Source organism: Argentina silus (genome assembly GCF_951799395.1).
Source record: "Argentina silus genome assembly, chromosome: 3".
In the NCBI taxonomy this organism is placed as follows: Eukaryota; Metazoa; Chordata; class Actinopteri; order Argentiniformes; family Argentinidae; genus Argentina; species Argentina silus.
The window spans coordinates 4,400,369-4,426,260 of record NC_139657.1 but is presented as its reverse complement, the minus strand read 5'-3'; the positions used below and the strand labels follow the sequence as shown (position 1 = coordinate 4,426,260).

The 25,892-nt window shown below is 50.0% G+C and overlaps 1 protein-coding gene across 7 annotated transcripts in view; it reads left to right on the top strand.

Moving 5' to 3' along the window:
* Window positions 1–25,892, top strand: part of tjp1b (tight junction protein 1b) — a 36,095-nt gene that overhangs the window by 5,195 nt on the left and 5,008 nt on the right. For 4 of the 7 annotated variants that reach the window (XM_083666243.1, XM_083666242.1, XM_083666238.1 and 1 more), the window contains exons 2-24: window positions 7,211–7,267; window positions 8,808–8,932; window positions 9,113–9,215; window positions 9,589–9,916; window positions 10,177–10,283; window positions 10,503–10,671; window positions 11,024–11,168; window positions 13,766–13,899; window positions 15,058–15,163; window positions 15,390–15,540; window positions 17,266–17,374; window positions 17,748–17,967; window positions 18,617–18,801; window positions 18,931–19,026; window positions 19,307–19,389; window positions 19,721–19,931; window positions 20,517–20,617; window positions 20,946–21,299; window positions 21,797–22,030; window positions 23,314–24,126; window positions 24,283–24,374; window positions 24,888–25,109; window positions 25,713–25,849. In XM_083666243.1, the coding sequence (XP_083522369.1) occupies window positions 7,220–7,267; window positions 8,808–8,932; window positions 9,113–9,215; window positions 9,589–9,916; window positions 10,177–10,283; window positions 10,503–10,671; window positions 11,024–11,168; window positions 13,766–13,899; window positions 15,058–15,163; window positions 15,390–15,540; window positions 17,266–17,374; window positions 17,748–17,967; window positions 18,617–18,801; window positions 18,931–19,026; window positions 19,307–19,389; window positions 19,721–19,931; window positions 20,517–20,617; window positions 20,946–21,299; window positions 21,797–22,030; window positions 23,314–24,126; window positions 24,283–24,374; window positions 24,888–25,109; window positions 25,713–25,849 (4,273 nt within the window). In that variant the 5' untranslated portion in view covers window positions 7,211–7,219. Of the gene's footprint in view, window positions 1–700; window positions 773–1,051; window positions 1,140–7,210; window positions 7,268–8,807; window positions 8,933–9,112; window positions 9,216–9,588; window positions 9,917–10,176; window positions 10,284–10,502; window positions 10,672–11,023; window positions 11,169–13,765; window positions 13,900–15,057; window positions 15,164–15,389; window positions 15,541–17,265; window positions 17,375–17,747; window positions 17,968–18,616; window positions 18,802–18,930; window positions 19,027–19,306; window positions 19,390–19,720; window positions 19,932–20,516; window positions 20,618–20,945; window positions 21,300–21,796; window positions 22,031–23,313; window positions 24,127–24,282; window positions 24,375–24,887; window positions 25,110–25,712; window positions 25,850–25,892 lie in introns of those variants that run through there. The other 3 variants (XM_083666240.1, XM_083666239.1, XM_083666244.1) reach the window with 3 other exon arrangements.

The following is a 25,892-nucleotide window of genomic DNA, read 5'->3' as shown; positions in this document are numbered from 1 at the left end:
CAGTGGAGAGAGGAAGGCATGTCTGGAATCTGTCACCACTGTCTCTGCAGTGACAAACACCAGCAGACAGTAAAGCTTCAGGGCTCTCACTTAGGCACAACAGTATTGGCCCACAGTACACCTCTGATCAGATAATTTGGCTCACCTGCCCAGTGCCAACAGTTGGTATGGTTGGTACCCTGGGCAGAGAGTCTGAGAATGTCCTCTTTCCTCTGTCTGTAACCTGTCCTCCACTATTTAGCTCTTAACGCCAGGCGAAGGCTACTTTATGGCTTGTTGTTGCTACCTGTTATTTGTAGAGGTACATTTTAGTGTCAGTGATGGGGTTCGTTGTCTGCAAATTAAAGACTGCATGTTTGCGATAGTGTTCCTTCTATTGTGGTTACCTATCACACATTGAATCCACATTTATTTGAGCCATTTACCATTCATCTGGTTATCTGTCAGTGTGGGTGGGATAAAAAAAAATACAAATAACCCATGTTTTACATCTTATACTTGTAACCCATTATATGTACTCATAATGTATTGCAGCATACCACAGGAGGGCATAATACTGTACCGTAGTCTGGCCACATGCATGGTGGGAGCAGCAGATAGTGTTACTAGTGTGAGCTCTGGTCTACCCCGGTGCTGCGGGGGTTAAGTCCGATACAGCAGTTTACACTGCGGATGGATGTTCGCTAGTACAGAGGAGTCCCATGCTGTAACGGAACTGCAGATCCCACAGAGATCGCTGCCAAGCCAGAGGGGTTTGCTTCCATCCCGAGAGGTGTGTAGGCAGAAGGGAGCGGGTGAGGGACCGTGAGAGAGAGATGTTGAGAAGCACAGACCCATGTGGAGCAGACGCACCATTTAGCTGTGGACAGAAGCTGTGAACGAGCTTCTTTTTTTTTTTTTCTTCTTTTCTGTGATTGCGCTTCACCTGTGCTTCTATCTATCTATCTCCTTTTGTTGATTCGTAGCCAGGGAAGGGAAGGGACAGGGCAACTTTCTCCTAGCTCTAATAGGGTACATGCATTGTACTGAAGCTGCTGATGTGCGTCTGCAGGAATCTCCTGCTGGATTTACAGAGGAGTAGCCGGAGGTGGGAGAGAGGCTTTTGTCTGTGTCCTCTATGATGAACAGGATGAACTGCTGTAAGTACTTTATCACTCCTCTCCTTAGACTCCCCCGCATCTAGACTAGACTGTTTGAATACTGCTTCTAATAGAAAGAAAGAGTTGGAAGGTAGGCTTTAAATCCTATAGGGACTGAGACTGCTGCTGCTGTTGCTGCTGCTGCTGTGTTGCTGCAATTCCATTTTACAGACGCTTCTGTTGCTCTCTTTTTTTTTTTGTTGGTTTGTTTGTTTGTGGTAATTGCGTTTATGTGGTGTTGAACACATCGTTTGTGTAGTTACGGTCCGTGATTAAGTTTTATGCCGGTGTTAATAGGTTGTGTCTCTTGACCTTTTTTATCAGCTGTGCGTTGATGCTGCGGTTCGTCGCCATCTCTTCCAATAGAGCTGTGCTGTGTGGTCTGATGCTGCCTATGTGCAGAATGTCACCAGTATCTCAGGGGACCCCCTCTCTCCCAGTGATACCGTATGGGCCCTCATCAGCATTTGAATACGTTTTCTGAGGCACGGGGAGTTTTAGCAGTTGTCAGCACTCCCCGGACGCATCGTCTTCAATTTCTGAAGTGATCAATCATCTTATTCTGCTTGTTTTCTGCTCCGGTGCCAGAGACCCAAGGTGGAGCACGATGATCCCACTGTTGTTTTCCCCCCCGTTGGCTGCAGTGCTACTCACACAATGTTCTCAATGTACATTTGTTTAGACTAAACAATTTATTCAGCAGTTTGGCGGTGTCCTGTTCTTCGTTACGTTTGTGTCGAGTGTCGACCGTTATGTTTTGATCATTTTCCTGTGTTACAGGATACGGTATAAGCCTGTGTGACAATTTATGTCAACGTGTTCTCCGAAAAATAACAAGTCTGCAGAGTATCACCGCCCTGGCTGTGTCGTAAGGCTACTGTCCACAGATCTGCAGCTATTTGGTCAGAGATATGCATGTGTTTTTGAATAGGTTTTGAATAGTGTCAGCCTAATCTTTTAGGACTTGGAGAACCCCTCCCCCCTTCTGTTTTCCTCACACACACACACCAGAGGGCATGAACACAGCTAAGAGAAAGAGAATTAATGTGTTGTCGTTTATTTTATATCCTACATTCAGTGTAACATTAGCAGATTCACCCCCATGTATGATTAGAGTCACGGGTTATTTTGTGTTTTTCTGTGACAGTGGCCGTAGTCATATGCTAAGAAGTTTCCTCTTAATCACTCTTTTGCAGCATCACAACACCAGAACTAATGAGGCCTATTTTTAGCCCCTGTCCCATGGCGGTCAGAATTGAATAAGATTCTGCCTCACCCCCTCAACCATACCACAGCACAAAATCTGTTCTGCTAATCAGTGAATTAAACACCCCTGTCGCATTGGCTCATTTCCGAATTAAGAAATAGCAGGATTTTTCGGTCATGCTCCCTCTTGATAATAATAAAGTTGTAGCCCCTGTTTTTCATTAATATCCCATTAATTAGACTACATGAAAGGCCATGTTGAGATTTATTTTCTATTAAACGAGGGTTAGGCCTGTGTGAGGCAGCTTGTGGCGATGACTATGATGTCTATTAACCAGGATCTCAGCCCTCCCGGGCAGATCTTTGAATCAAGATGCCTACTCTTGCTGTTCTCTGTACTCAGTAATGGTTCATCAAAGACTCTAGCTTGAAGAGATTTGCTACTTCGGCTGTCAGATTTAAAAGCCCAGAACACTGACAAAACCATGCCTTTGGCAGATTGAAGAAATGCTTTGTATGGCTTATTTTCTCCCTTTTAATCATAGGGTTTAGGTTATTAGATTATCGACAGAGCGTTCTCAGTGTTGGTAGACAGTTAAAACACTTGGCTTATCCTTGATTAAGCCTAATTATCATGCAATCACACACACTTCCCCAGTTTACCCCTACTCCTTCGACTTCGTTTTTTTTCCGCTTTTTGTGTTGTAGTATATCTGCGATGGATTTTGCCGCCATCCGTCCTACAGTATGCCAATGCCAATGCTGTGTGATCCATCTGTGTTGTGGAGGCGAATCTGAAGCCCTCCAAGCATGACCCAACCAACATGGTCGGCCTCCATAGTGCATCGGCTGCCAGCGCTGGCTCTGGCCTGCAGAGGGGAGCTTCTGTTGGCACAGTCTGTTTGTGGCCCATAAAGGGCACACAGGAGAATGCCACTAAGCCAACAATTACTGGATACTGACACCACTGACCACAAACGGTGCACAGGAGCACTGCAGAGCCCTCCGGGCACTGTACTATACTGATGGCAAACCTGTGCTTCTTACTTTTTATTTTTTCCTGTACTGTGTCTCTAACTGTCTCTAGGGGAATTTGCCCCTTGAAAGAAGGCTAATGAGCAGCAGTAGCTTACTTTGTTCCATGGCTTTTTACGACTAATAAAAGGTAACGTCAGCATTGTTGCCGAACAAGATTGTTTGTTCTTTAACCTCGTGCTGTTTTGGGAGAGGATGCAGTCCGATTGGACTGACAGAAGTGCCCTCAGATACCGCCTGGAAATGTCAGGGCACTAGAGCTCTGCAATGTGTCCCGCCCCCGACTGTTACCAGAGCAACAAGCTTCTGTAATCACTCTTGTTTTAAGCCAAGTTACATCTTTTTACACTGCATCGCAATGAAATAGGACATGCCTTGCACACACTGCAACAATTTAAAAGAGCTGTTTGTGTGTGTGTGTGTGTGTGTGTGTGTGTACGGACAACTAAATGGTCAAAAAGAAACTATCAAAGATTTAGTGTCAACTGGAATCAAGTGGCCCTTTTATTAGCTTTCCAGTTCAGCGGTAACCCCCCCCCACCCCCCCCCATAAATTCTGACAAAATGGTGCAGAGTATGTTGCATCAGCGTTTTACAGGGCTGATCAGCTTTAAGACACAAGCATAAATCCAACTCCCCTTAGAGCAAACTTTACCAGCGGGAATTCAGACCCATGTTTCCAACAATCTTATTAATATTCAGAAATGTCCCTCTCCACCAAGCCCCCCCCCCCCTCCCAAGTGTAATGTATTCACTGTAAAATGCCAGAGGGAGTCCCCTTGTTTAAACTTTTGTTTGCTCTCCTTTTGTGTCCTCCCCCCCCCCCCCTGCTTGAAGAGTTTTTGACCGTTGCTGTTGAGCCAGAAGCCTCAGTAGACCCTTGTGGTGGGCTATTCGGTTTCCCACAGCCAGGCCGCTAGCTAAAGGCTGGCACCGTGCCTAGCCAGCCAACAGGAGAGACACAGAGAGGATGTGGGGATAGGAAGGTAAAGTGGTAAAACAATACAGTAGACACCAGTGAAACCAACGACCAGAGAATGAACGCTAATGACTTGGCTGGGATGTGGAGACCGTTCCATACCGACGCACAGAGGAGAAATGTCCTCTGTAAACTCAAGACAGTAGGCTACCGTTTTTTGCTTAGGCTCACTCCTCTTTAAGGGTGTCTCTTTAAATCTACTTTATGCTGCCGTTAAATCTACTGTAGCTCGTTCGAGGGTGGAGAATTGACAAGTAGGTCGGGGTTGTTTGTTGTGTGGACGTCGATGTTGAAACAGCGGTGGGAAAAGGTAAACCCACCCTCCCTTGCAGACTGGTTGTGTTGATAGTGGGACGCAGGCAGGGAAGTGCTCAGAACGATAAGTACTGTATTGTTCATGGCAGCACTTAGTTGCCATGGAAGCCATGATGAGTGTTTTTCTTTTTTTAAGTTGGCAGCAGTGCTGAGGAGGTCCAGTCTCCCTGGAGGCTTTCTCTCTCTTTCTCTCTCTCTCTCTCTCTTTCTCTTTCTCTCTTTTTCTCTCTCCCCCTCTCTCTCTCTCTCTCTCTCTCTTTCTCTTTCTCTCTTTTTCTCTCTCCCCCTCTCTCTCTCTCTTTCTCTTTCTCTCTTTTTCTCTCTCCCCCTCTCTCTCTCTCTCTCTCTCTCTCTCTCAGTCCATCCGTCCTAGTACGGGGGGTTCTGGTGCTGTTTTTATTGAATGATTCATCCCGCCCTCATGCTTCATTATGCTTTAATGTGCCCACCTCCCTCCTCCACCCCCCCCCACCCCCCACCCCCCCCCCCCCCCACCCCACTCCCCAACATGAGCTCATTTGGCCAGTGTGTTCTCAGTGTGGTCGTGAGTTTGGGAAGAGTTGTGGGCAATTAGGAAGAGAGGATGTTAGAGCGGACGCTGTGATGTCCGGTCTCAGTGTGAAATCAGATAGTTTACTGCACCTTTGCCAAGGTCACCTGACACAGACCCGACGGATAGTTTTTAGTAGTATTACAACAATATTACCGTGACGTAAGAAATCCCTGTCAGTAAGACTCAGTTTGCTGTGTATGACATTATGTGCTGTAGTGGAATACACAGACGTGATTGTTTTAGATTCTGTCAGTGGAGGTTTGAAGTGTTAATGTGGCTCTGTGGGGAGGTGAGGTGGGGAGGCAGGGTGGGGAGGGGAGGTGAGGTGGGGAGGCAGGGTGGGGAGGTGGGGAGGGGAGGTGAGGTGGGGAGGCAGGGTGGGGAGGGGAGGTGGGGAGGCAGGGTGGGGAGGTGGGGAGGCAGGGTGGGGAGGGGAGGTGGGGAGGCAGGGTGGGGAGGGGAGGTGGGGTGAGGTGGGGAGGGGAGGTGGGGAGAGATATCTATAGGCACAGACGGGAGTGCTGAGCTGACAGCAGGGGACTGACCTGATGTGTTGTGTGACCTCCGATTTACCGTGTTGGTTATTGGCTGTTAATGCGGAGGTATCCTCAATGACAAGCGCCCACACTTCCTCAACCTGTCTCATTGTATTCAATCTAACAGCTTTTTTTTCCGTTTTTTTTTTTTACCGTCATTGTAGTCTATGGGATTGTAAAGTGAAGTATGCATACAGCCGGCTTTGTCTCCCAGCCCCAGCAGCGGTCACAAAGGAAGGAAATAAATAAGCCCAAGTCCCCTTCTCATCTCCTCACTTTTACCACACTCTACACCAACACTGCTTAGAGGTTTGTCAAGATTTGCGGTAGCTTCCTGTCGGTCTGTCTGTCTGTCTGTCTGTCTGTCTGTCTGTCTGTCTGTCTGTCTGCCTGTCTGCCTGCCTGCCTGTGTCTGTGTCTGTGTCTGTGTCTGTGTCTGTGTGTGTGTGTGTGTGTGTGTGTGTGTGTGTGTGTGTGTGTGTGTGTGTGTGGTCTGTTTGATTGGCAGTAGCAGTGTCTCATGGCTGAGTGTCGCCAGCTTTCACCCAGACTGAACCGCAGCTAAAACCAAGCACCAAGTCAGTGCTATTTATAGTGCTGTGCACCAGCGACGTTGTAAAACCAGAAAGAAGCTGGATTTCCTGCCAGGTGCTGCCTCCAGTCTGGACATGAGTGACACTTTGCATCCTTATTAAATTTCCCTTGTGAAAAACTCCCATCAGCATGAGAGACTGGGCTCAGGGTAGCTGTATCTCATCCCGAACACAGTGGCACTTCTTACCGCCAATTACAGTACAAGGGAATCCAATGGAAATACAGCGTATTCAGTTTCGTCCAACATGTTTACTTACAGGTATAGCGCCTTTTGAATGCCAGCTACGTCTGAGGTTTAGCTTAGTGGTCGGGTTGACAATGCCGGCTTTTAGACAGGGCTCAGCGTATCCCGTCCCATCTCATCTCCCTTTCGCTGCATTGCAGAAGCCATGCAAATAAATAAATAAAAGCCTCTACACCTCAGGTGGCTCTGGTGCAAATCATCCAGAGCTTCCCCTCTCTCCCCTCTGCTTGACACAATGAAAGTGTCTGCAGTATCCAGTGAACAGCCAGCCCTACAGTGCTAAGGTCCTCTGTAGTATCCAGTGAACAGCCAGCCTACAGTGCTAAGGTCCTCTGTAGGAAGCTCATGGTTGCGGATGACGAGGAAGACGGTTGGAAAACCACTAGCCTCTAATCCTGTTTAAAAAAGAAAAGAGAAAAAAAGACTAAGAGCACGAGAGCCGACAGACCCGTCGTCTGAAATGCTGGCTTTTGTGTTATTTAGTTGTTATTTTTAGGTGTTGTGCTGGAGACTGTCTCACTCCCTAACTGAATGCATCTAAGCCCGAGGCTTAAGGCTCTTAATTAGAGTGATGAAAATCACACTGTGTTTCTGTCTTCTCTGTTACAGAGCGCAGCAATGGAGGAGACTGTCATTTGGGAACAGCACACAGTAACTCTACACAGGGTGAGTAACTCTCTTTATCTCCCTCTCCCCCCCCCCCCCCTCTCTCTCTCTCTACCTTTCCCTCTCACTCTCTTTTGCGCTCTCCCCCCCCTCTCTCTAACCTTCTCTTTCTCTATGTCTCTACCTTTCCCCCTCGCTCTCTCTCGCGCTCCCCCCCTCCCCTCTCTCTCTAACTCTTCTATCTGTGTCGAAGCCCCTCCTTCTGTCTCTCTGTCCTTGCCTTGCTCTCTTTGTCCTTCTGCCCCCCCCCCACCCTCCCCCTCCATCTTCTATCCCTCCTGCTCTCACTCCCCAGCAGTAGGAGGTGTAGTCAGTCAACACCCAATAGCAGGGAGAGTACATGTGAGCAGAAGGAGGGGTGAAGGAGAGGAGGTAGAGAGGAGTAAGGGGGGAGGAGAGGAGGTAGAGAGGAGTAAGGGGGGAGGAGAGGAGGTAGAGAGTAGTAAGGGGGGAGGAGAGGAGGTAGAGAGGAGTAAGGGGGGAGGAGAGGAGGTAGAGAGTAGTAAGGGGGGAGGAGAGGAGGCAGAGAGGAGTAAGGGGGGAGGAGAGGAGGCAGAGAGGAGTAAGGGGGGAGGAGAGGAGGTAGAGAGGAGTAAGGGGGGAGGAGAGGAGGCAGAGAGGAGTAAGGGGGGAGGAGAGGAGGTAGAGAGGAGTAAGGGGGGAGGAGAGGAGGTAGAGAGGAGTAAGGGGGGAGGAGAGGAGGCAGAGAGTAGTAAGGGGGGAGGAGAGGAGGTAGAGAGGAGTAAGGGGGGAGGAGAGGAGGTAGAGAGTAGTAAGGGGGGAGGAGAGGAGGTAGAGAGTAGTAAGGGGGGAGGAGAGGAGGTAGAGAGTAGTAAGGGGGGAGGAGAGGAGGTAGAGAGGAGTAAGGGGGGAGGAGAGGAGGTAGAGAGGAGTAAGGGGTGAAGGAGAGGAGGTAGAGAGTAGTAAGGGGGGAGGAGAGGAGGTAGAGAGTAGTAAGGGGAGAGGAGAGGAGGTAGAGAGGAGTAAGGGGGGAGGAGAGGAGGTAGAGAGGAGTAAGGGGGGAGGAGAGGAGGTAGAGAGTAGTAAGGGAGGAGGTAGAGAGTAGTAAGGGGGGAGGAGGGGAGGTAGAGAGGAGTAAGGGGGGAGGAGAGGAGGTAGAGAGGAGTAAGGGGGGAGGAGAGGAGGTAGAGAAGAGTAAGGGGGGAGGAGAGGAGGTAGAGAGGAGTAAGGGGAGAGGAGAGGAGGTAGAGAGGAGTAAGGGGAGAGGAGGGGCTTCTCCTCTGTATGATGGGCATGTTGGTTCGAGGTTGTAGTGTAGACTCATCAGGCAAAAGATAAGCAGAGGATAATCTTAAGGTCAGCCATTGATTGCTAATACCGACTGTAAAAATACTGTCATCTCTGTTGTCCCCCATGTCTCTCTCTGTCTGTCACTGACTTGACTTAAATGCATGCACTTATCCTACTTTATTCATGCCCTGGGACTGTTCATTGGGACAGGACAAGACTGATGGAGAGAGCAGTGGTGCTGTGTTCTAAAACTCTCTCTCTCTCTCTCTCCCTCTCTGTCTGTCTGCAGGCACCAGGGTTTGGCTTTGGGATAGCCATCTCAGGAGGTCGGGATAACCCTCATTTTCAGAGTGGCGAGACCTCCATCGTTATCTCAGATGTCCTGAAAGGGGGCCCAGCAGAGGGCCTTTTACAGTAAGATCTGGTTCCATTATTAAGAGCCTGTATCAGATTACTAGTTATCAGTATTATCAGTTCCCTGTCCGCCCTGTCCCCTCCAATGAGGCACCAGCATGTCTGTGCTCAAGGTCTCTCTCTCTCTCTCTTTCTCTCTCTCACTCTCTCTCTCTCTCTGCTCTACCTGTGCTCTTCCAGGGAGAATGACAGAGTCGTGATGGTCAATGCTGTCTCCATGGATAATGTGGAGCATGCATATGCGGTCCAGCAGCTTCGGAAAAGTGGCAAGAATGCAAAAATTGTGAGTATTATTTTGAGGGGTTACACCTTGCGCCGATGGACTGCAGCTGGGTATACGTTTAAAGAACGTTGTCGTCAGGTATTGTTTACTGTTTGCAAAGAGTGCAGAGGGAATTGACCTTAACGAGGTTGGGCTGTCCTTTCCCCTTTACCTGCTTTATTACCCACATATGGAGCACAACCAGTGATCCCAAAACTGCTAAAATTTCGGGCATCATTCCTGTGCCCCTGTGAATGGACATCCAGTAGATCCCTTAGCGACAGCCCACCTCAGACATCCACACATGCCCAGAGAATGTTACTGGGAAGTCTGGGAAGTGGTCTGGTGGTCAACGGGCTCACATCTTCCCGTCTTCCTCCCCCGGCCGCCCCAGACGATCAGACGGAAGCGGAAGGTGCACGTCCCCATGGGTCGCCTGGGGGAGAGGGAGACCATGTCCGAGCACGACGAGGAGGAGGACAGCTACGACGAGGAGATCTACGAGACGCGGAGCGCGCGCAGCGGGCCCAGCGCCTACAGCGGGGTGGGCGGGGCCACGGGCCGGCGCAGTGGGCGGAGCACCGGGCGCAGGGACCGGGACAGGGAGCGCGAGCGCAGCGGCTCACGGGAGCGGAGTCTCTCCCCTCGGTCCGACCGCCGCTCACTCAACCTGCCCCCACGCCCCGCCAAAGTCACCCTCGTCAAGTCCCGCAAAAATGAAGGTGAGCATCGCAAAGTCGGGGAAAGAAACGTGGGGCTTCCCCGTGTTGTTAAAGCAGGGCCTCTCCACTAATGAGTATTTAATGCAGTCAGGAACCACCGCTGTTAATGTCACCGGTGTCCTGCGGCTGACATTTACCAGAAGCCGATGTGAGACTATTGAGCCACTCATGTGAGCGGAGCGGTTGGGCAGGGGTGAGTATGGCTGTCACGCTGGACTCTATGCTAACATCATCTTTGTTGCTGTCGTTCACTCTGTAAGCAGAATATGGCCTACGCCTGGCCAGCCACATCTTCGTGAAGGACATCTCCCCTGAGAGCCTGGCAGCCAGGGACGGCAACATCCAGGAGGGGGACGTGGTGCTGAAGGTGAGGGCGAGGGAGGGAGGAAGGGAAGGGAAGGGAGAAAGATAGGGGGAGGGAAGGAGTAAGAAAAAGAGGGAAGAAGCATGAAGGAGTTTAGCACCTTCGGTGATTAAAGACATTCTCAAAATAGTTTGGTGAAATTCTCTGGACGGTTTGCTGTTCTATATTCTGCACGCAAGCTAATCGTTTTTTTTTTCTTCACTTTTCCTTTCTCTCTGTCAGATCAATGGCACAGTGACAGAGAACCTGTCCTTGATAGATGCTAAGAAGCTGATTGAGAGGTCAAAGGGCAAGCTAAAGATGGTGGTGCAGAGGGACGAGAGGGCGACACTTCTGAACATCCCCGACCTTGACGACAGCATCCCTTCCGCTAACGCTTCCGACAGAGACGGTGAGAACCACACACACCAGGATATACGATACCGAGTGTGTGTGCGTGTGTGTGTGTGTATGTGTGTGAGCGCGCTCGTGTGTGTGTGTGTCAGCGTGCTTGTGTGTGTGTGTGTGTGTCAGCGTGCTTGTGTGTGTGTGTGTGTGTGTGTGTGTGTCAGCGTGCTTGTGTGTGTATGCGTGCATACATGCTTCTGCCAGAGACGGTGAGATCCCCACACACACACACCACAATATACGATACGGATTGTTTGTGTTGTGGGGGAGAAGGGTTTTGAAAGTTGATATCCACAACCTGGACTTGAATGAATTAATGAATGTCAGTTGAAAATGGCGGTTCTGTTTCCTCTCAGACATTTCAGATATTCATTCGCTGGCGTCCGACCATTCCAACCGATCACATGAGCGACATCGCAGCAGCCGCTCCCGCTCCCCAGACAGACGATCCGAGCCCTCCGACCACTCCAGACACTCGCCCCCCCAGATCAGCAACGGCAGGTAACGATCCCCGTCCCCGTCCCCCCCTCCCTCCTCTCTACAGGCACAAACAAACCTCTTTATGCTCCATCCATTAGCCTGGCCCGAACCCGGGATGAAGTGAAGGTCTATCCTGAGAGCATTAAGGCAACAGATAAAATACTGAAACCCAAATATTGACACTAGTAGTCTGGTGGTTTGGAGCAGGTTTGGTCAGGGTTAGATAACAGCATTAGCATCATTCACCTGCTCTCTGTCAGGCATGGGACACTCACTATGTCAATACGTCTGAGTTTCAACTCACAACAGAGATGTGTGCTTCGTTATCAGCAGACTCTGGTTAGATGTTTTTTCGGGTCTTTTCTAGTGTATTCATTTTCCTTTGTTTTTGTCCCCTTCCTATTTCACAGTTGGAGATTACCGTAAATTGGGCAGTGCTTTCCTAGCAGATTTATAGAGCTTACAGTAGTTGGTAGCTGCCATAATTCATTCTTAATAGACCGCTGTATGAAATAGCTAGATGAGGGTAGTAGTACCCCATGTCGATATTATAAAGACATTATAATTTAGATGCATTTAAAATCCCCCCATATTTTCTCCCCTTTATAAGGATCGTTAACCTGTACACATCAACTGAAAGCCATTTTGTTCAAGGATAAATGACGTTAGGTCTCCTGTGTACCGCCACCCGTAGAGAGTCTGTAGGGGGCCCTACTTTATGCCTGTGTGCTCTTGAATTTGATAAATATTTTATGAATCCTGTGCCCTTTAAGTATGACATTGAGGGTTATATCACGCTATTTCAGTGCTTAGCGAACAGCCATGGTTTACATGATCCAATATTGCAGTAGTCATCGCCTATGCCATCAATTATTGAGTGAATGATGAGTTGTGTTTTGACTAGGAGGTGTGTGGGGGGTGCGGGGGCTGGGGGGGGGGGGCACACAGAATACGTGTCCGTGTCCGTGTCACACGATCTCAGTGTCTGATGGACATTGTTTTGAGTGTGAAAAAAACATGTTTGGCACCACCACAATATGTGTCTCTTTAACAATGGGCTAACAATGGGCCTGTCACTCATCGTCAATGTCACCAGTCCCTCTGTGGTGTGTGTGGATGAGCAGCGGTAATGACTTGCTCCTTTGTTTGTCTGCGTGTGGCGATGTGTTCCCACCCACGCCTGTTTTAGCCGGTTTGCCTGTTTGAGGTCGGAGTGGGAATCCTTATGACAGGATAGTAGATTAAGACTCAAACAGGAGATCATTTGAACTCCCCCCCCCCCCCCCTCGGCGTTATTGATGAGGGGAAGGGGGCCAGGGGTGTTTTGGCTGGTGTAACAGTCTGGGGGACTTTGAGAGAGTTGGGTTATTGACAGAGAGGAGAGGTTAGGAGGGATTGATTTGTCTGGTCCTGATCTGTGACCTGTTTTTGCCCAGTTCTATGAGGCTGGCAGTTAGAGGGGGCTTCCGCAGGGCCCCTCCCCCTCCCCCTCTCAGGACTTATTCAATAGGTTGTTTTTCCTCGCCAGGACTTCTTCACGGTTACTTTGTTGCTCAGTTCCGCGTTTGTGTGTGTGTGTGTGTGTGTTTTAGATACGCGCACACACACCCACACACAACAGCACACAGACAGACTAGTCACCTCCCCCTCTTTCCTGTGAAAAGGCAGTCATTTGCCAGTGGAGTTGTGTGTGCCAGTGAGCAGTCATGTGACAAGGGGTTGGAGCTCTTCCATGATTCTGATCTGAGATCAGAGCCAGACCACAGGGCAGCTCACATTAGTTACCAGCCCTCGCTCCCACTCCCCCGACAACATCAACAACAACAACAACAACAACCACCACAACAACACAGGCTCACTGAGAAATAAACTGGAACTCCTGATTTGAATATTCAAACAAATGGAAAAATCCTCAACATTTGTTTCACTGTACTGTACCGCACCGTACCATGCTGCATTTCTGTAGACTTGGAAGACTCGATCATTCTGACCTCGGTGTTAAAAGGCCGGCATTTTAAGTCGAACCTTCCATGGTTTTGAGCCAAAGCCACCTAATGAATTTCACCTGGACTACAGCATCCTCTCCCCACCACCACCCCGGATAAGCCTCTCTATAAATAGACTACAAAGGAGTGGAAAGGAGCAGTGCAGTGGCTCCGACCTTCAAGACCACAGTGCTGCCTGCCCCAGCCTCACAGTGCTGCCTGCCCCAGACTCACAGTGCTGCCTGCCCCAGACTCACAGTGCTGCCTGCCCCAGACTCAGACTGCCTTTTCTCCCCTTCTTCTATGGCCTTGCGTGTCCACTGCAGTTAACAGGGGTTTGAGAAGTTCACGAGGTCGGGAGACTGTGCAGTAGTTCCCATTATCTATCCAGCCATGTTTATTATGGTCTGTGTTCGTGCCCATGTTTATTATGGTCTGTGTTCATGCCCATGTTTATTATGGTCTGTGTTCGTGCCCATGTTTTAGCCCAGAGGCTCAAATCCTAAAATCCTCCAATCTGATTGCATCCCCCCTTTTCTATTGTTTATAATCGCATTACAGCTACAATTTATGAAATGGAACTCGTCTTCTTTATAAAAAAAAAATTAAAAAAAATCCCTTTTTTGTCTCCAGCCACAGAAGTCGTGAGGATGAGAGGATTGCCAAGCCAACGGCGATGCCAGCGAAGCTAGCTGAGGAGGTTGCTCTGCCCAAGCCCATGGAGCAGGCTTTGGCCAGAGAAGAGAAACAGCTCCCTCCACTCCCAGGTCAGTCACGGTCATCAACCGCTAACTAACCACACCTATGATGTCACACTACTTACTGTATGATGTCACACTACTACTGTACTGTATGATCTCACACTACCTATGATCTCACACTACCTATGATGTCACACTACTTACTGTATGATGTCACACTACTACTGTACTGTATGATCTCACACTACCTATGATGTCACACTACTTACTGTATGATGTCACACTACTACTGTACTGTATGATCTCACAATACCTACTGTATGATCTCACACCACCTACTGTATGATCTCACACCACCTATGATCTCACACAGTGGAGGCTGGTGGAGGTAGTAATCGGAAGACGGGCTCATTATAATGCGTATGGAATGGAATAAGAAATAGTATCAAATACGTGTTGGTCCTCCGATTTCTACCTCCACCAGCCTCCACTTATCTCACACCCCCTGGGATCTCACATCAGCATCTATGATCTCCTACCAATGAGAACTCAGTCCCCATGTGCAGTATCTTCCATGGATCAACACCTATTCCTAACATGGGCCCCTGGTTAACTGTCATATTGAGTAACCACTCATGAAATAGTTCCTGTTTATCTGGGTGAAGTATTGTTTGAACCGGTCACTCTTGCTCTTTCTGAAAGCGCAGTCACCAAAATGTTAAATTCCAGAACCCTGCTGAGCATGGCTGAGGTTGCCCGAAGTTAAGTGAAAATAAACAGTATGAGTTGATCGAGTCTGACGTTATTCCCCAGCCTGCAGCGTCCTGCTGTGTGCCTGTTTGACCTCTCTGCTCAGGACACACTGTGTCCCTTCTTGCAGAGACACTGTTTGCAGTGTGTGTGTGTGTGTGTGTGTGTGTGTGTGTGTGTGTGTGTGTGTGTGTGTGTGTGTGTGTGTGTGTGTGTGCACTTGCAGGGGTGGGTGTGTGTGTTTGTGTGTGTGTGTGTGTGTGTGTGTGTGTGTGTATGTGTATGTGTGTGTGTGTGTGTGTGTGCACACTTGCAGGTGTGTGTGTGTGTGTGTGTGTGTGTGTGTGTGTGTGTTCTCTGCTCTGTTACCTTTGCGTGACTATGGGTACATCTGTTGTGTGAATAGTATAATGTCACAGATAACAGTTTGCATTAGTTAACAGGCTGTTTGTGCATGTGTGTGTTCTCTCACAGAGCCCAAGCCTGTGTACGCCCAGCCTGGCCAGCCAGATGTGGACCTGCCGGTTAGCCCCTCCGATGCCCCTGTGCCCAGTGCTGCCCACGATGACAGCATCCTACGGTAGCTCCTCCTCCACATCTCCATGTCTGCTCCCTGTTGTTCCCTAAAACCAAGTGGTGTAACAAAAAAGTCCAAAGTCATACTTAAGTAAAAGTATAGAGGCCTTGCTAAACAAATGACTAAAGTCATCCATTCAAATGCCACTGTACTTGAGTAAAAGTCCAAAAGTATTATCTCTTATTGTTGGAACATGGTTAGTTTATGTGTGTCCCCGTTCTCCCCTCAGGCCCAGTATGAAGCTGGTGAAGTTCAAGAAGGGGGAGAGTGTGGGCCTGCGGCTGGCTGGGGGGAACGACGTGGGCATCTTCGTGGCTGGAGTGCTGGAGGACAGCCCCGCTGCTAAGGAGGGCCTCGAGGAGGGGGACCAAATTCTCAGGGTGAGACACATTTACATTTATGGCATTTAGCAGATGCCTTTATCCAAAGCAACTTACAACAAATACATTTGTTTAAGTGAGTGAATCATCTATCCAACAGTCATCATAAGACAAAGTAATCAATGCTCACACCAGGGGCCATTGGCAGTCGTAATGTCAGAAGGCATATATATATATTTTTATTTATTTATTAACAGGAGAGAACTTAGTACAAGGGGGAAGTGGGGGTGAAGAGGTCTCAAGGGTTGGGGTTAGGGTTAGTACAGGGAGGGTAGTGGGGGTGAAGAGGTCTCAAGGGTTGGGGTTAGGGTTAGTACAGGGAGGGTAGTGGGGGTGAAGAGGTCTCAAGGGTTGGGGTTAGGGTTAGTACAGGGAGGGTAGTGGGGGTGAAGAGGTCTCAAGGGTTAGGGTTAGTACAGGGAGGGTAGTGGGGGTGAAGAGGTCTCAAGGGTTGGGGTTAGGGTTAGTACAGGGAGGGTAGTGGGGGTGAAGAGGTCTCAAGGGTTGGGGTTAGGGTTAGTACAGGGAGGGTAGTGGGGCGGACAGAAGACACATAACGACTGTACATGAACCTCATCCAAATGGCATTAAAGTGACTTTGATACATGCTACTGTGGCTGCTGAGTCGTCCCTGAGAGCATTTCCACTGTAATTGAAGCAAGGAGAAAAAAACTGCATACAAGCATGGTAAAGAAAATGCCAGCCTAAGCAAAGTAGGTATCAACAAGACAGTACAGGGGATCATTTTCAATTGTTTTGTTTATTTATTTATATCCTTTTTTTTTACAAGGGGCGGTTAATGGTGTCTGTAACGGCAGCAGTATTTTATGGGGTCTGCATCTCCCAGCTTTCCTCTCGGCTTTATTAATGGTGTTAAACACAGGCCGCTCCGGGATTCCTGCTCTTCTGGACCGGTCTCCTAGCAATAGCTCTGGAGAGCACACAAAAACCTGTGTGTTTCCTCTCCCTCCCTCTCTCTCCCTCTCTCTCTCTCTCTCTCTCTCTCTCTCTCTCTCTCTCCCCCTCTCTCTCTCTCTCTCTCCCTCCCTCTCTCTCTCTCTCTCTCTCTCTCTCTCTCTCCTTCTCTCTCTCTCTCTCTCTCTCTCTCTCCCTCCCTCTCTCTCTCTCTCTCTCTCTCTCTCTCTCTCTCTCTCTCTCTCCCTCTCTCTCTCTCTCTCTCTCTCTCTCTCTCCCTCCCTCTCTCTCTCTGTGTTTGTATCGTTTCCTCAGCCCAGTCATATATCTCCCTGTTTGAACCTCCCCCTTCCCTCTCCAGACTCTCTCCCAGCATAATGTGTAACGGCTTGAATCTTCACAGTGCCATAAAACTCTGGCCGTGTAGTCACCAGGGGGTAAGGCTGAAGGCAGGGGAGGGGATGCTGTGTCAACATGTAGACGTGTATGGATTGACACTATTTACACTCGTATTGTATGTGGGAGCCTACGTCTCACGGACGGGAGAGAGGCATTCCCAGGGCACCTGTGAACAACAGCGTCTTCAGCATTGATGAAGATGATTTTTCTGTAAACCACATGACAGTGTTGTGGGGTCACCCATTGTAGAATCTGCAAATCACACCCAATTCAAAACATTGAAAGAATATATACTTCATATATACTGCAAAAATTATGCACTCACTGCAATGTAAGTCGCTTTGGATAAAAGTGTCAGCTAAATGTATGTGTATATAATGGAAAAAAACTCCTTTCCTTCCCTCTTTTCAGGTAAATAATGTAGACTTTGCAAATATAATCCGAGAAGAGGCGGTGCTGTTCCTCCTGGACCTCCCTAAAGGAGAAGAGGTCACTATTCTGGCCCAGAAGAAGAAGGATGGTGAGTAAAGGGGAGGAGAGGAGACCAGATGAATAAGAAATAAGCCAACAGTGATAAAACAAGTGGTGATTCTATTCTACTGTTCATTCCCCCCCTCCCTCCCTCCCTCCCTCCCTCCCTCCCTCCCTCCCTCTCTCTCTCTCTCTCTCTCTCTCTCCCTCTCTCTCTCTCTCTCTCTCTCTCTCTCTCTCTCTCCCACCCTCTCTCTCTATCTCCCTCCCTCCCTCTCTCTCTATCTCCCTCCCTCCCTCTCTCTCTCTCTCTCCCTCTCTCCCTCTCTCCCTTCCTCTCTCTCTCTCTCTCTCCCTCCCTCCCTCCCTCCCTCTCCCTCCCCCTCTCCCTCCGTATCTGACTCTGGTTCTGTCCTGTCCAGTGTACCGGCGGATCGTGGAGTCAGACGTGGGCGACTCCTTCTACATCCGGACCCACTTTGAGTACGAGAAGGAGTCTCCGTACGGCCTGAGCTTCAACAAGGGCGAGGTGTTCCGCGTGGTGGACACCCTCTACAACGGCAAGCTGGGCTCCTGGCTGGCCATCCGCATCGGCAAGAACCACCAGGAGGTGGAGAGGGGCATCATCCCCAACAAGAACAGGTTAGCCCCTCCGATGCCCCTGTGCCCAGTGCTGCCCACGATGACAGCATCCTACGGTAGCTCCTCCTCCACATCTCCATGTCTGCTCCCTGCTGTTCCCTAAAACCAAGTGGTGTAAAAAAAAAAAAGTCCAAAGTCATACTTAAGTAAAAGTATAGAGGCCTTGCTAAACAAATGACTAAAGTCATCCATTCAAATGCTCTTCCAACTGTTTCTCCACCACTGCTCTCCATCCACAGGTTTAGAACACTTCCTTCACTCCATCTGTGGTGTCTGTGTTTGTCTGCCGTACTGATTTTGTTGTTACATAAAACGAAATAGTGGGACAACATCAGTTAATCTGTCTGAACACTCCAAAGTGACATTGTCCCTATTTAGATTTTTAACCAGATTTGTTATGATTATCATTGCCATGTAAGTGCTTCTGTGTTGGCAGTGTGAATGTTAGCGGTGCCAAGTTTAGTGCAAAGACACATTGAAGGAAGCCCTCGGAGGTGTGTGTGTGTGTGTGTTTTTCTGTGCGTGTGTGTCTGTGTGTGTCTGTGTGTGTTTCTGTGTGTGTCTGTGTGTTTCTGTGTGTGTGTGTGTGTGTGTGTGTGTGTGTGTGTGTACTGAGAGCTGTGTCTTTCTCTCTCTCCCTGGTCTACAGGGCGGAGCAGCTGTCCAGTGTGCAGTACACCCTCCCCAAGACAGCAGGGGGCGACAGGGCCGACTTCTGGAGGTTCCGTGGTCTGCGCAGCTCCAAGAGGAACCTGAGGAAGAGCCGAGAGGACCTCTCCGCCCAGCCCGTCCAGACCAAGTTCCCCGCCTATGAGAGGGTGGTGCTGAGAGAGGGTGAGGAACTTGCCCCGTTTAATTCTCTGTGGTTTTTACCAGGGTTGTGTTTTAAAATATATATATTTATTCATTTTTATTTTTAGAAGGTTGTTTAATGTTCCATACTGGCCTGTGTTTTTCCTCTAGCTGGTTTCCTGAGGCCTGTGGTGATATTTGGGCCCATCGCAGACGTGGCGCGGGAGAAACTCTCGCGAGAAGAGACGGACCTGTTTGAGCTTGCAAGTGAGTACCTTGTTCAGTGCAGTCAGGATTAGACGTTCAGATGCTCTGATTGGTATGAATTCCATGAATGGTCTAGTAATAACGGTCTAGTCTCTGGTGTTCATGTAAAAGTGATAATCTTATATGCTGAAGCTATTATGCTGTAACCGTAACAGCTTCGTATGTGCTGAAAAATGTATGTAGTGTAAGTCGCTTTGGATAAAAGTGTCAGCTGAACGGCATTTATTTATTATTTATTTATTATTTATTATTTATCGTCCCGTCCTCTCATGTCTTCCAGAGAGTGAACCTAGAGATGCGGGGACAGACCAGCGTAGTTCAGGAATCATCCGTCTCCACACTATCAAAACCATCATCGACAGAGTGAGTTTGCCTTCACCTACACACACACACACACACACACACACACACACACACACACACACACCAGGGGTGGCTGGTGGAGGTAGAAATCGGTGGACGGGCTCATTGTAATGCATGGAATGGATACCATTCCTCATTCCATTCAATGCATTACAATGAGCCCGTCCTCCGATTTCTACCTCCACTGACACGACACCACATTTGTGTATTTAAAAAAACCATCAAACATTATGACGAGAACATGATGACACACAATGATGTCTCCAAAATGTGTTGTGGCATTTCTTCATCCATTCTCTCCCTCGTCCCTCACGCCTCTTGCCTGCTGTAGGACAAACACGCGGTGCTTGACATCACCCCCAACGCGGTGGACCGTCTGAACTACGCCCAGTGGTACCCCATCGTGGTGTTCCTCAACCCTGACAACAAGCAGGGAGTGAAGAACATGAGGACCAGGCTGTGCTCCGAGTCGAGGAAGAGCGCCAGGAAGCTGTATGAGCGGGCCCTCAAACTGAGGAAGAACAACCACCACCTGTTCACCAGTGAGTAGAGAGGGGGAGGGGGGGGAGGAGGGGGAGGAGGAGGAGGGGGGGGGCCCAGGGGGGGGACAGGAAGAGGAGTGGTTAACATGATGTTCCGTGAGGGGTTACAGTCAGGGGAGGCTGGTGGAGGCGGAAATCGGAGGACGGGCTCATTGTAATGCATGGAATGGAATGAGGAATGGAATATCAAACATGTATTTGATACCGTTCTGTACTCCATTCCATGCACTACAATGAGCCTTTCCTCTGTCTTCTACCTCCACCGCTCTCCACTGATCCACTGCCACCGTAGGGGAGGGAGACAGTCAGGGGAGGCTGGTGGAGGCGGAAATCGGAGGACGGGCTCATTGTAATGCATGGAATGGACTGAGGAATGGTATCAAGCACGTGTTTGATACCATTCCTTATTCCATTCCACGCATTACATTGAGCCCGTCCTCCGATTTCCGCCTCCACCGGCCTCCCCTGGTTACATTTACATCCCTTATAAAATCTTGGTCAAGGCCTCATTGGCTCATTGTCAGGATAAACATGGTAAATGTAAAAGTGTGACTGTTCTAACGTCTCTCCTTTCCCTCTTCCCAGCCACCATCAACATGAACAACATGAATGACGGCTGGTACGGAGCTCTGAAGGAGACCATCCAGCAGCAGCAGAACCAGTTAGTCTGGGTGTCCGAGGGCAAGGTGAGGAACACATTCACCTGGTCATTGTAATTTCACAGTAACCAACTGTGTACATACATCCACTTCAGTGGAGGTAGAAATCGGAGGACGGGCTCATTGTAGTGTAAAAGAGATCATGTAGTGTATAATGGAATGAGGAATGGAATATCAAACATGTATTTGATACCGTTCTGTACTCCATTCCATGCACTACAATGAGCCTTTCCTCTGTCTTCTACCTCCACCGCTCTCCACTGATCCACTGCCACCGTAGGGGAGGGAGACTCATTAGTGCTTCTCAGCATGTGGTGTTTATTTTTACCTCTCCTCTCCTCCCCTCCCCCCTCAGGCGGACGGAGCTCCAGACGATGACCTGGACATCCACGACGACCGCCTGTCCTACCTGTCAGCCCCGGGCAGCGAGTACTCCATGTACAGCACAGACAGCCGCCACACCTCCGACTACGAGGACACGGACACGGAGGGCGGGGCCTACACCGACCAGGAGCTGGACGAGACGCTGAATGACGAGGTGGGCCTGCCCACGGAGCCCGCCATCACCCGCTCCTCCGAGCCCGTGCGAGAAGACCCGCCCGTCATCCAGGACGCCCCCGGTTACCCCGGATACCAGCACGCCGTGCCGCCCGACCCTGCCAACCGCATCGACCCCGCCGGGTTCAAGATGCTCACCGCTCCGCAGCAGGTAACGTGTAGAGCTGGGGGCATGCGGGCCGGCCTCCAGAGGCTGCTCCCTGGCGGGTGATGGAGGCAAGGTCGTCAGTACAAGCCTAATATGGCTGCAAAGACAGAGAGGTTATTCTCTCTAAACATCTCTCTGTTCAGTGTGTGATGTTTGTGCCTTTGTTGAAATATATACATATATATATATATATATATATATCCTGTATGTCCTGTTCAGTAAAAGATAAAAACCCTCATGTGATGCTTTATAAACTATGTACATGATAGAGCAAACAGTTCTGACTGTTGTTGCTGGTATGGTCTTTGGCTGGTGTGTTAAAATGATTCAACTGAAGGTGGAGGAGGAACATGGAGTGGAGGAGGTATGCAGAGAGAGTGAGAGAGAGAGAGAGGGGAGAGAGAGAGAGAGAGAGAGAGAGAGACTGCTGTAGTGTGAGTGTGTACTGCTCTACTTGGCAGCCTGTGTTATAAATGTCTCTGTATAACGATACTTCACAGCAAGACGAGGCTGAGGCTGAGGCTGCTCTGGCCATGCCCTCGCTGCTCCCGGCTGTGGCAGCGCCCCCTGCTGTTGAGCAGCCTGTACAGCTAGAGGGTATGAACCTAGAGGAGGCGCCTGCTGCAGCTGCAGCTCCTCAGGCTGACACACTTAGCAGCCCCACCCCTGAGCTAGTTCAGCCCCCACCACCACACGAACCCCACCTGTCAGGGCCGCCCGGTCCAGAACCAAAGGTACCCACCCCACTGCTGCCTCCTCAACCAGCCACCTGGACCGGGCCTGGGCTTCTGCCCTGCCCAGCCCTGCCCTGCCCTGCCCCCACCCCCAGCCTGCTGTTTTAACTGCCTGTCTTCTCGCACACGCTTTCCACTCCGCTCTCTGCATGATCTGCCCACGCTGTGTGCCCACCGAGCCAGCCCACTGTGTGCCTCTGACCTCCCCAGAGAGAATGTGTGACTGGTACGACTACACATGCGCCACAGTGGGTTGGGACAGCAGGGGGGGGGACTGGTGCATCTGTGTCCTTCCTGTCATGTGACCTGGATGAGGACAACCAGAACCAGCCCCTAAACTGTTGCCTTTAATTACTTCCTCTTGCATGGCCTCCTAATGTTTTGGGTTCCTTTCAGCTTAACTTCTCTGTAGTTGGAACAGTAGTAGCACTGTTGCAGTGGCACTAGTAGTAGTCGTAGTAGTAGTAGTAGTAGTAGTAGTGGTTATAGTAGTAGTGGTAAAATGTAAATGTTGTAGTGCCAGTTAGTAGCAGTAATTGCATAAGATGCAAACTGTGAATGTTGGTTGCATGTTGGTTGAAAGCTAACCTGCAGACAGTATTCTTGGTGTCACACCCTGTCACAACGATTCTCCCTATGGAAAAGCCTAAACTTGCATATTAAGCACCGCATTAATGTTCTCAATTGTAGTATTGACATGTAGACTTTTAACTCCTGAGCTTCTTCCATAGGAAGTACTGTTCTAACTAGATGTGCTGTCCACAGGCTACACATCACACGTTTGAAATTAAGCCTTTTTAAGAAATGTACAAACTCTTTTTAAAAAAACAACAACAAAAAAAAAGCCCTATGATTTGGAGATGAGAATGTGGACATTTTCAGTCGATAAAAGGCTTTTTGTCAAACATGCATTCAGAACTGGTGTTGAATAATTGACAGAGGTCTGCTTGTGTACTTGCACTTTGACTTGATGTTTGTTTGTTTGGTTCGTTGGTATTGGGGTTTTTCAATTGAATTGTTTGGTTATTGCTTGTATCTAATTCATATGTTCGGTCCCCTAAGGTTTGATTTTACTCTCAGCAGCCCTTTTTGTCTTTCATCCATCCTACACTGTCTGGTTGTGGGGATTGTTTTCTGTTTCCCTTTCAATCAACAAATTAAAAAAGAAATACGTTGATCTGAGCTAAAAAGAATCGATGATTTTCCCAATGACCGCGTTGACCGATGTTCCCATTTTGAATTGCCCCCCCCCTCCACACCAACCCCCCCGCCCCCCTCCCCAGATGTACAAGAAAGATCTTTACAGCATGGAGGAACCTGTTCGAGTGAACCATGGCATGAAGCCGTCCCTGAGCTACAGCCACCAGCCGTCGTACCAGGACAAACAGCCATACCGCGAATATGACCACCCGCCTTACGGATACGACGGGGGCTACGAACCAAAGCCTCACAACTTTGACCGCGTGCCTCACTACGACGAGCAGTGGCCCCACTACGACCAGCAGACCTCGCCCCAGCCCCCGGGCTACCAGCCAGGCCACCAGCAACCCCTGGGCTACTCCCCCCGGCCCCCCTACGAGGACGGCCCCGTGAGGGACTACAGCCCCCCTCAGCAGCGCTACGACGAGGCTCCCCCGGTGGGCTACGATGGCAGGCCTCGCCACAGTAAGCCAGGGCCCATGCGTTACGACGAGCCGCCGCCCCCACCTTCCGCAGGCTACGACGCCCGCTCCCCCTACGACACAGAGCCCCACATCTTCCCCCTCAACTCCCCCCGATCCCCAGACCCCCCAAAGCAGTATTACGGGGACTCGGCCCCGAGACCTTGCTACAACACAGGGCTTCCAAACAGGGGGTACAAGCAAGGACTGCACGAGCCTGTCATGAACTCCGACCCCCCCCTGCCTCCTCCTAAACCAGAAGCCCTGGCCTCCCCAGGCGAGCCTGGCGGGTCCAAACCCTTCCCCCGGGAGCACCGCGAGGACGACCCGGCTATGAAGCCTCAGTCGGTCCTCAACAGGGTCAAGATGTTTGAGAACAAACGTTCTGTGTCCGTGGACCGGGCCAAGGAGGCAGGGGACTCCACAGTTCTCAGGGTAGGGTACCCAAACAACCACACAACACCCAAGACAAGCATGCATCTATTAGTGAAACGCTAAAATACTTCTAATATAAATGAGTTGGTAACTCGATGTGAGATGTGTGTGTAATTGGAAAATACTTAAGTTTCAACCCTCTCTCTTCTGCTACAGCCTGCAGATGCCCCGAAACCAGTAATGGCCCCCGGCCCTGTGCTCAAAGCCAACTCCCTCAGCAACCTGGAGCAGGAGAAGCCCACTTACAGGTAAACCACCAAACACTACAGCCCCTCTGCACTGAGTAAGAGGTGGGTGAAGGACGACGGTGAGATTTTTTCCTTTCAGAGGAAACACACACACACACGGTCCATTTATCATCGTCAGTGTCACAGCGCCCCCTAGAGGACACCGGCTGCAGTGTAGCTATGCAGTAAAATAAAGATGGATCCAGTACAGCGATGGGATTCCTCTGTAGAGTGGAACAGTGGAGGTAGAAATCGGAGGACGGGCTCATTGTAATGCATGGAATGGAATGAGGAATGGTATCAAAACACACGCATGGGTTCATTCCATTCCATGCGTTGCAATGACCCCGTCCTCCGATTTCTACCTCCACCAGCCTGCACTGCTGTAGAACATTATCTGTTGAACATTATCTCTGGTGAATATTTTACCTGTATCTCTAGACTCTTCCTCTATCATGTTTGATCCGTGTATGTCCGCTCCTCTCTCACCCCGAGTCCCCCTCTGCCTCCCCCCCCTCTGCCTCCCCCCCTCAGGGCCCCTGAGCCCCAGAAGCCCCAGTCTAAACCCCTGGATGACCTGGTGCGCTCCAACCACTATGACCCGGACGAGGATGAGGAGTACTACAGAAAGCAGCTGTCCTACTTTGACCGGCGCAGCTTTGACAGCAAGGCCATGAGCCAGCCCAGCCCCGGGATCAACCGCTTCCACGACCTGGCCAAACCGCCACAGACCCAGCTGGCGTACCCCTACAACAGGTACGCTGTACAACACCACAGGCCTCACCTCGCCACCTCCACACGATCGTGGTCGTGACATGGTGGTAAAGCCACCGCCTCCTAGTTCCAAACCAGCACAGGGGCTCTGAAGTTGAATATGTGTTCACATACAATGGATGCCACTGTGTGTATTCCCTGGCCCCTGTCTCAAGTGTCTGTCTGCCCGTTGACCTTTAAGATGATCCTATGGGGGGGCGCTTAGTGGCGTAGCACACTAATGCGCTTACCACGTAGTTCGCAAGGTTCCTGGTTCGATTCCGACCCTCGACCTATCTTGCATGTCATCCCTCCTTCTCTCTCCCACCTTCCTGTCAATTTCTACTGTCTCTATCCCAATAAAGCAGAAATGCCCAAAAAACATATGGAAAAAAAAAAAAGAAAGATGATCCTATGGTAGCTACAAATGGTGAATTGCGCTGTTTTGTGCCGATGGCTGATTGCTGTCTGGTGTTTGCCTGAGGTCTCAACTAACCCTGTGTCTGTCTGTGTGTGTGTCTGTGTCTACCTGTGTGGGTGTGTCTGTGTGTGTATCTGTGTCTACCTGTGTGGGTGTGTCTGTGTGTGTGTCTGTGTCTGCTACAGGGCTGAGTCTGTGGAGAAGGTGAGTCCAGTGGAGAAGAGGTATGAGCCCCTGCCTCAGATCAGTCCCTCCTCCCAGTACGGACCCCCCGGCCCCGCCATCCCACCCAACACGCTTCCTAAACTCACCACCAATGACGGTAAGGACAACACCCACGGGTGTCTCAGTAGCTCAATAGCAGG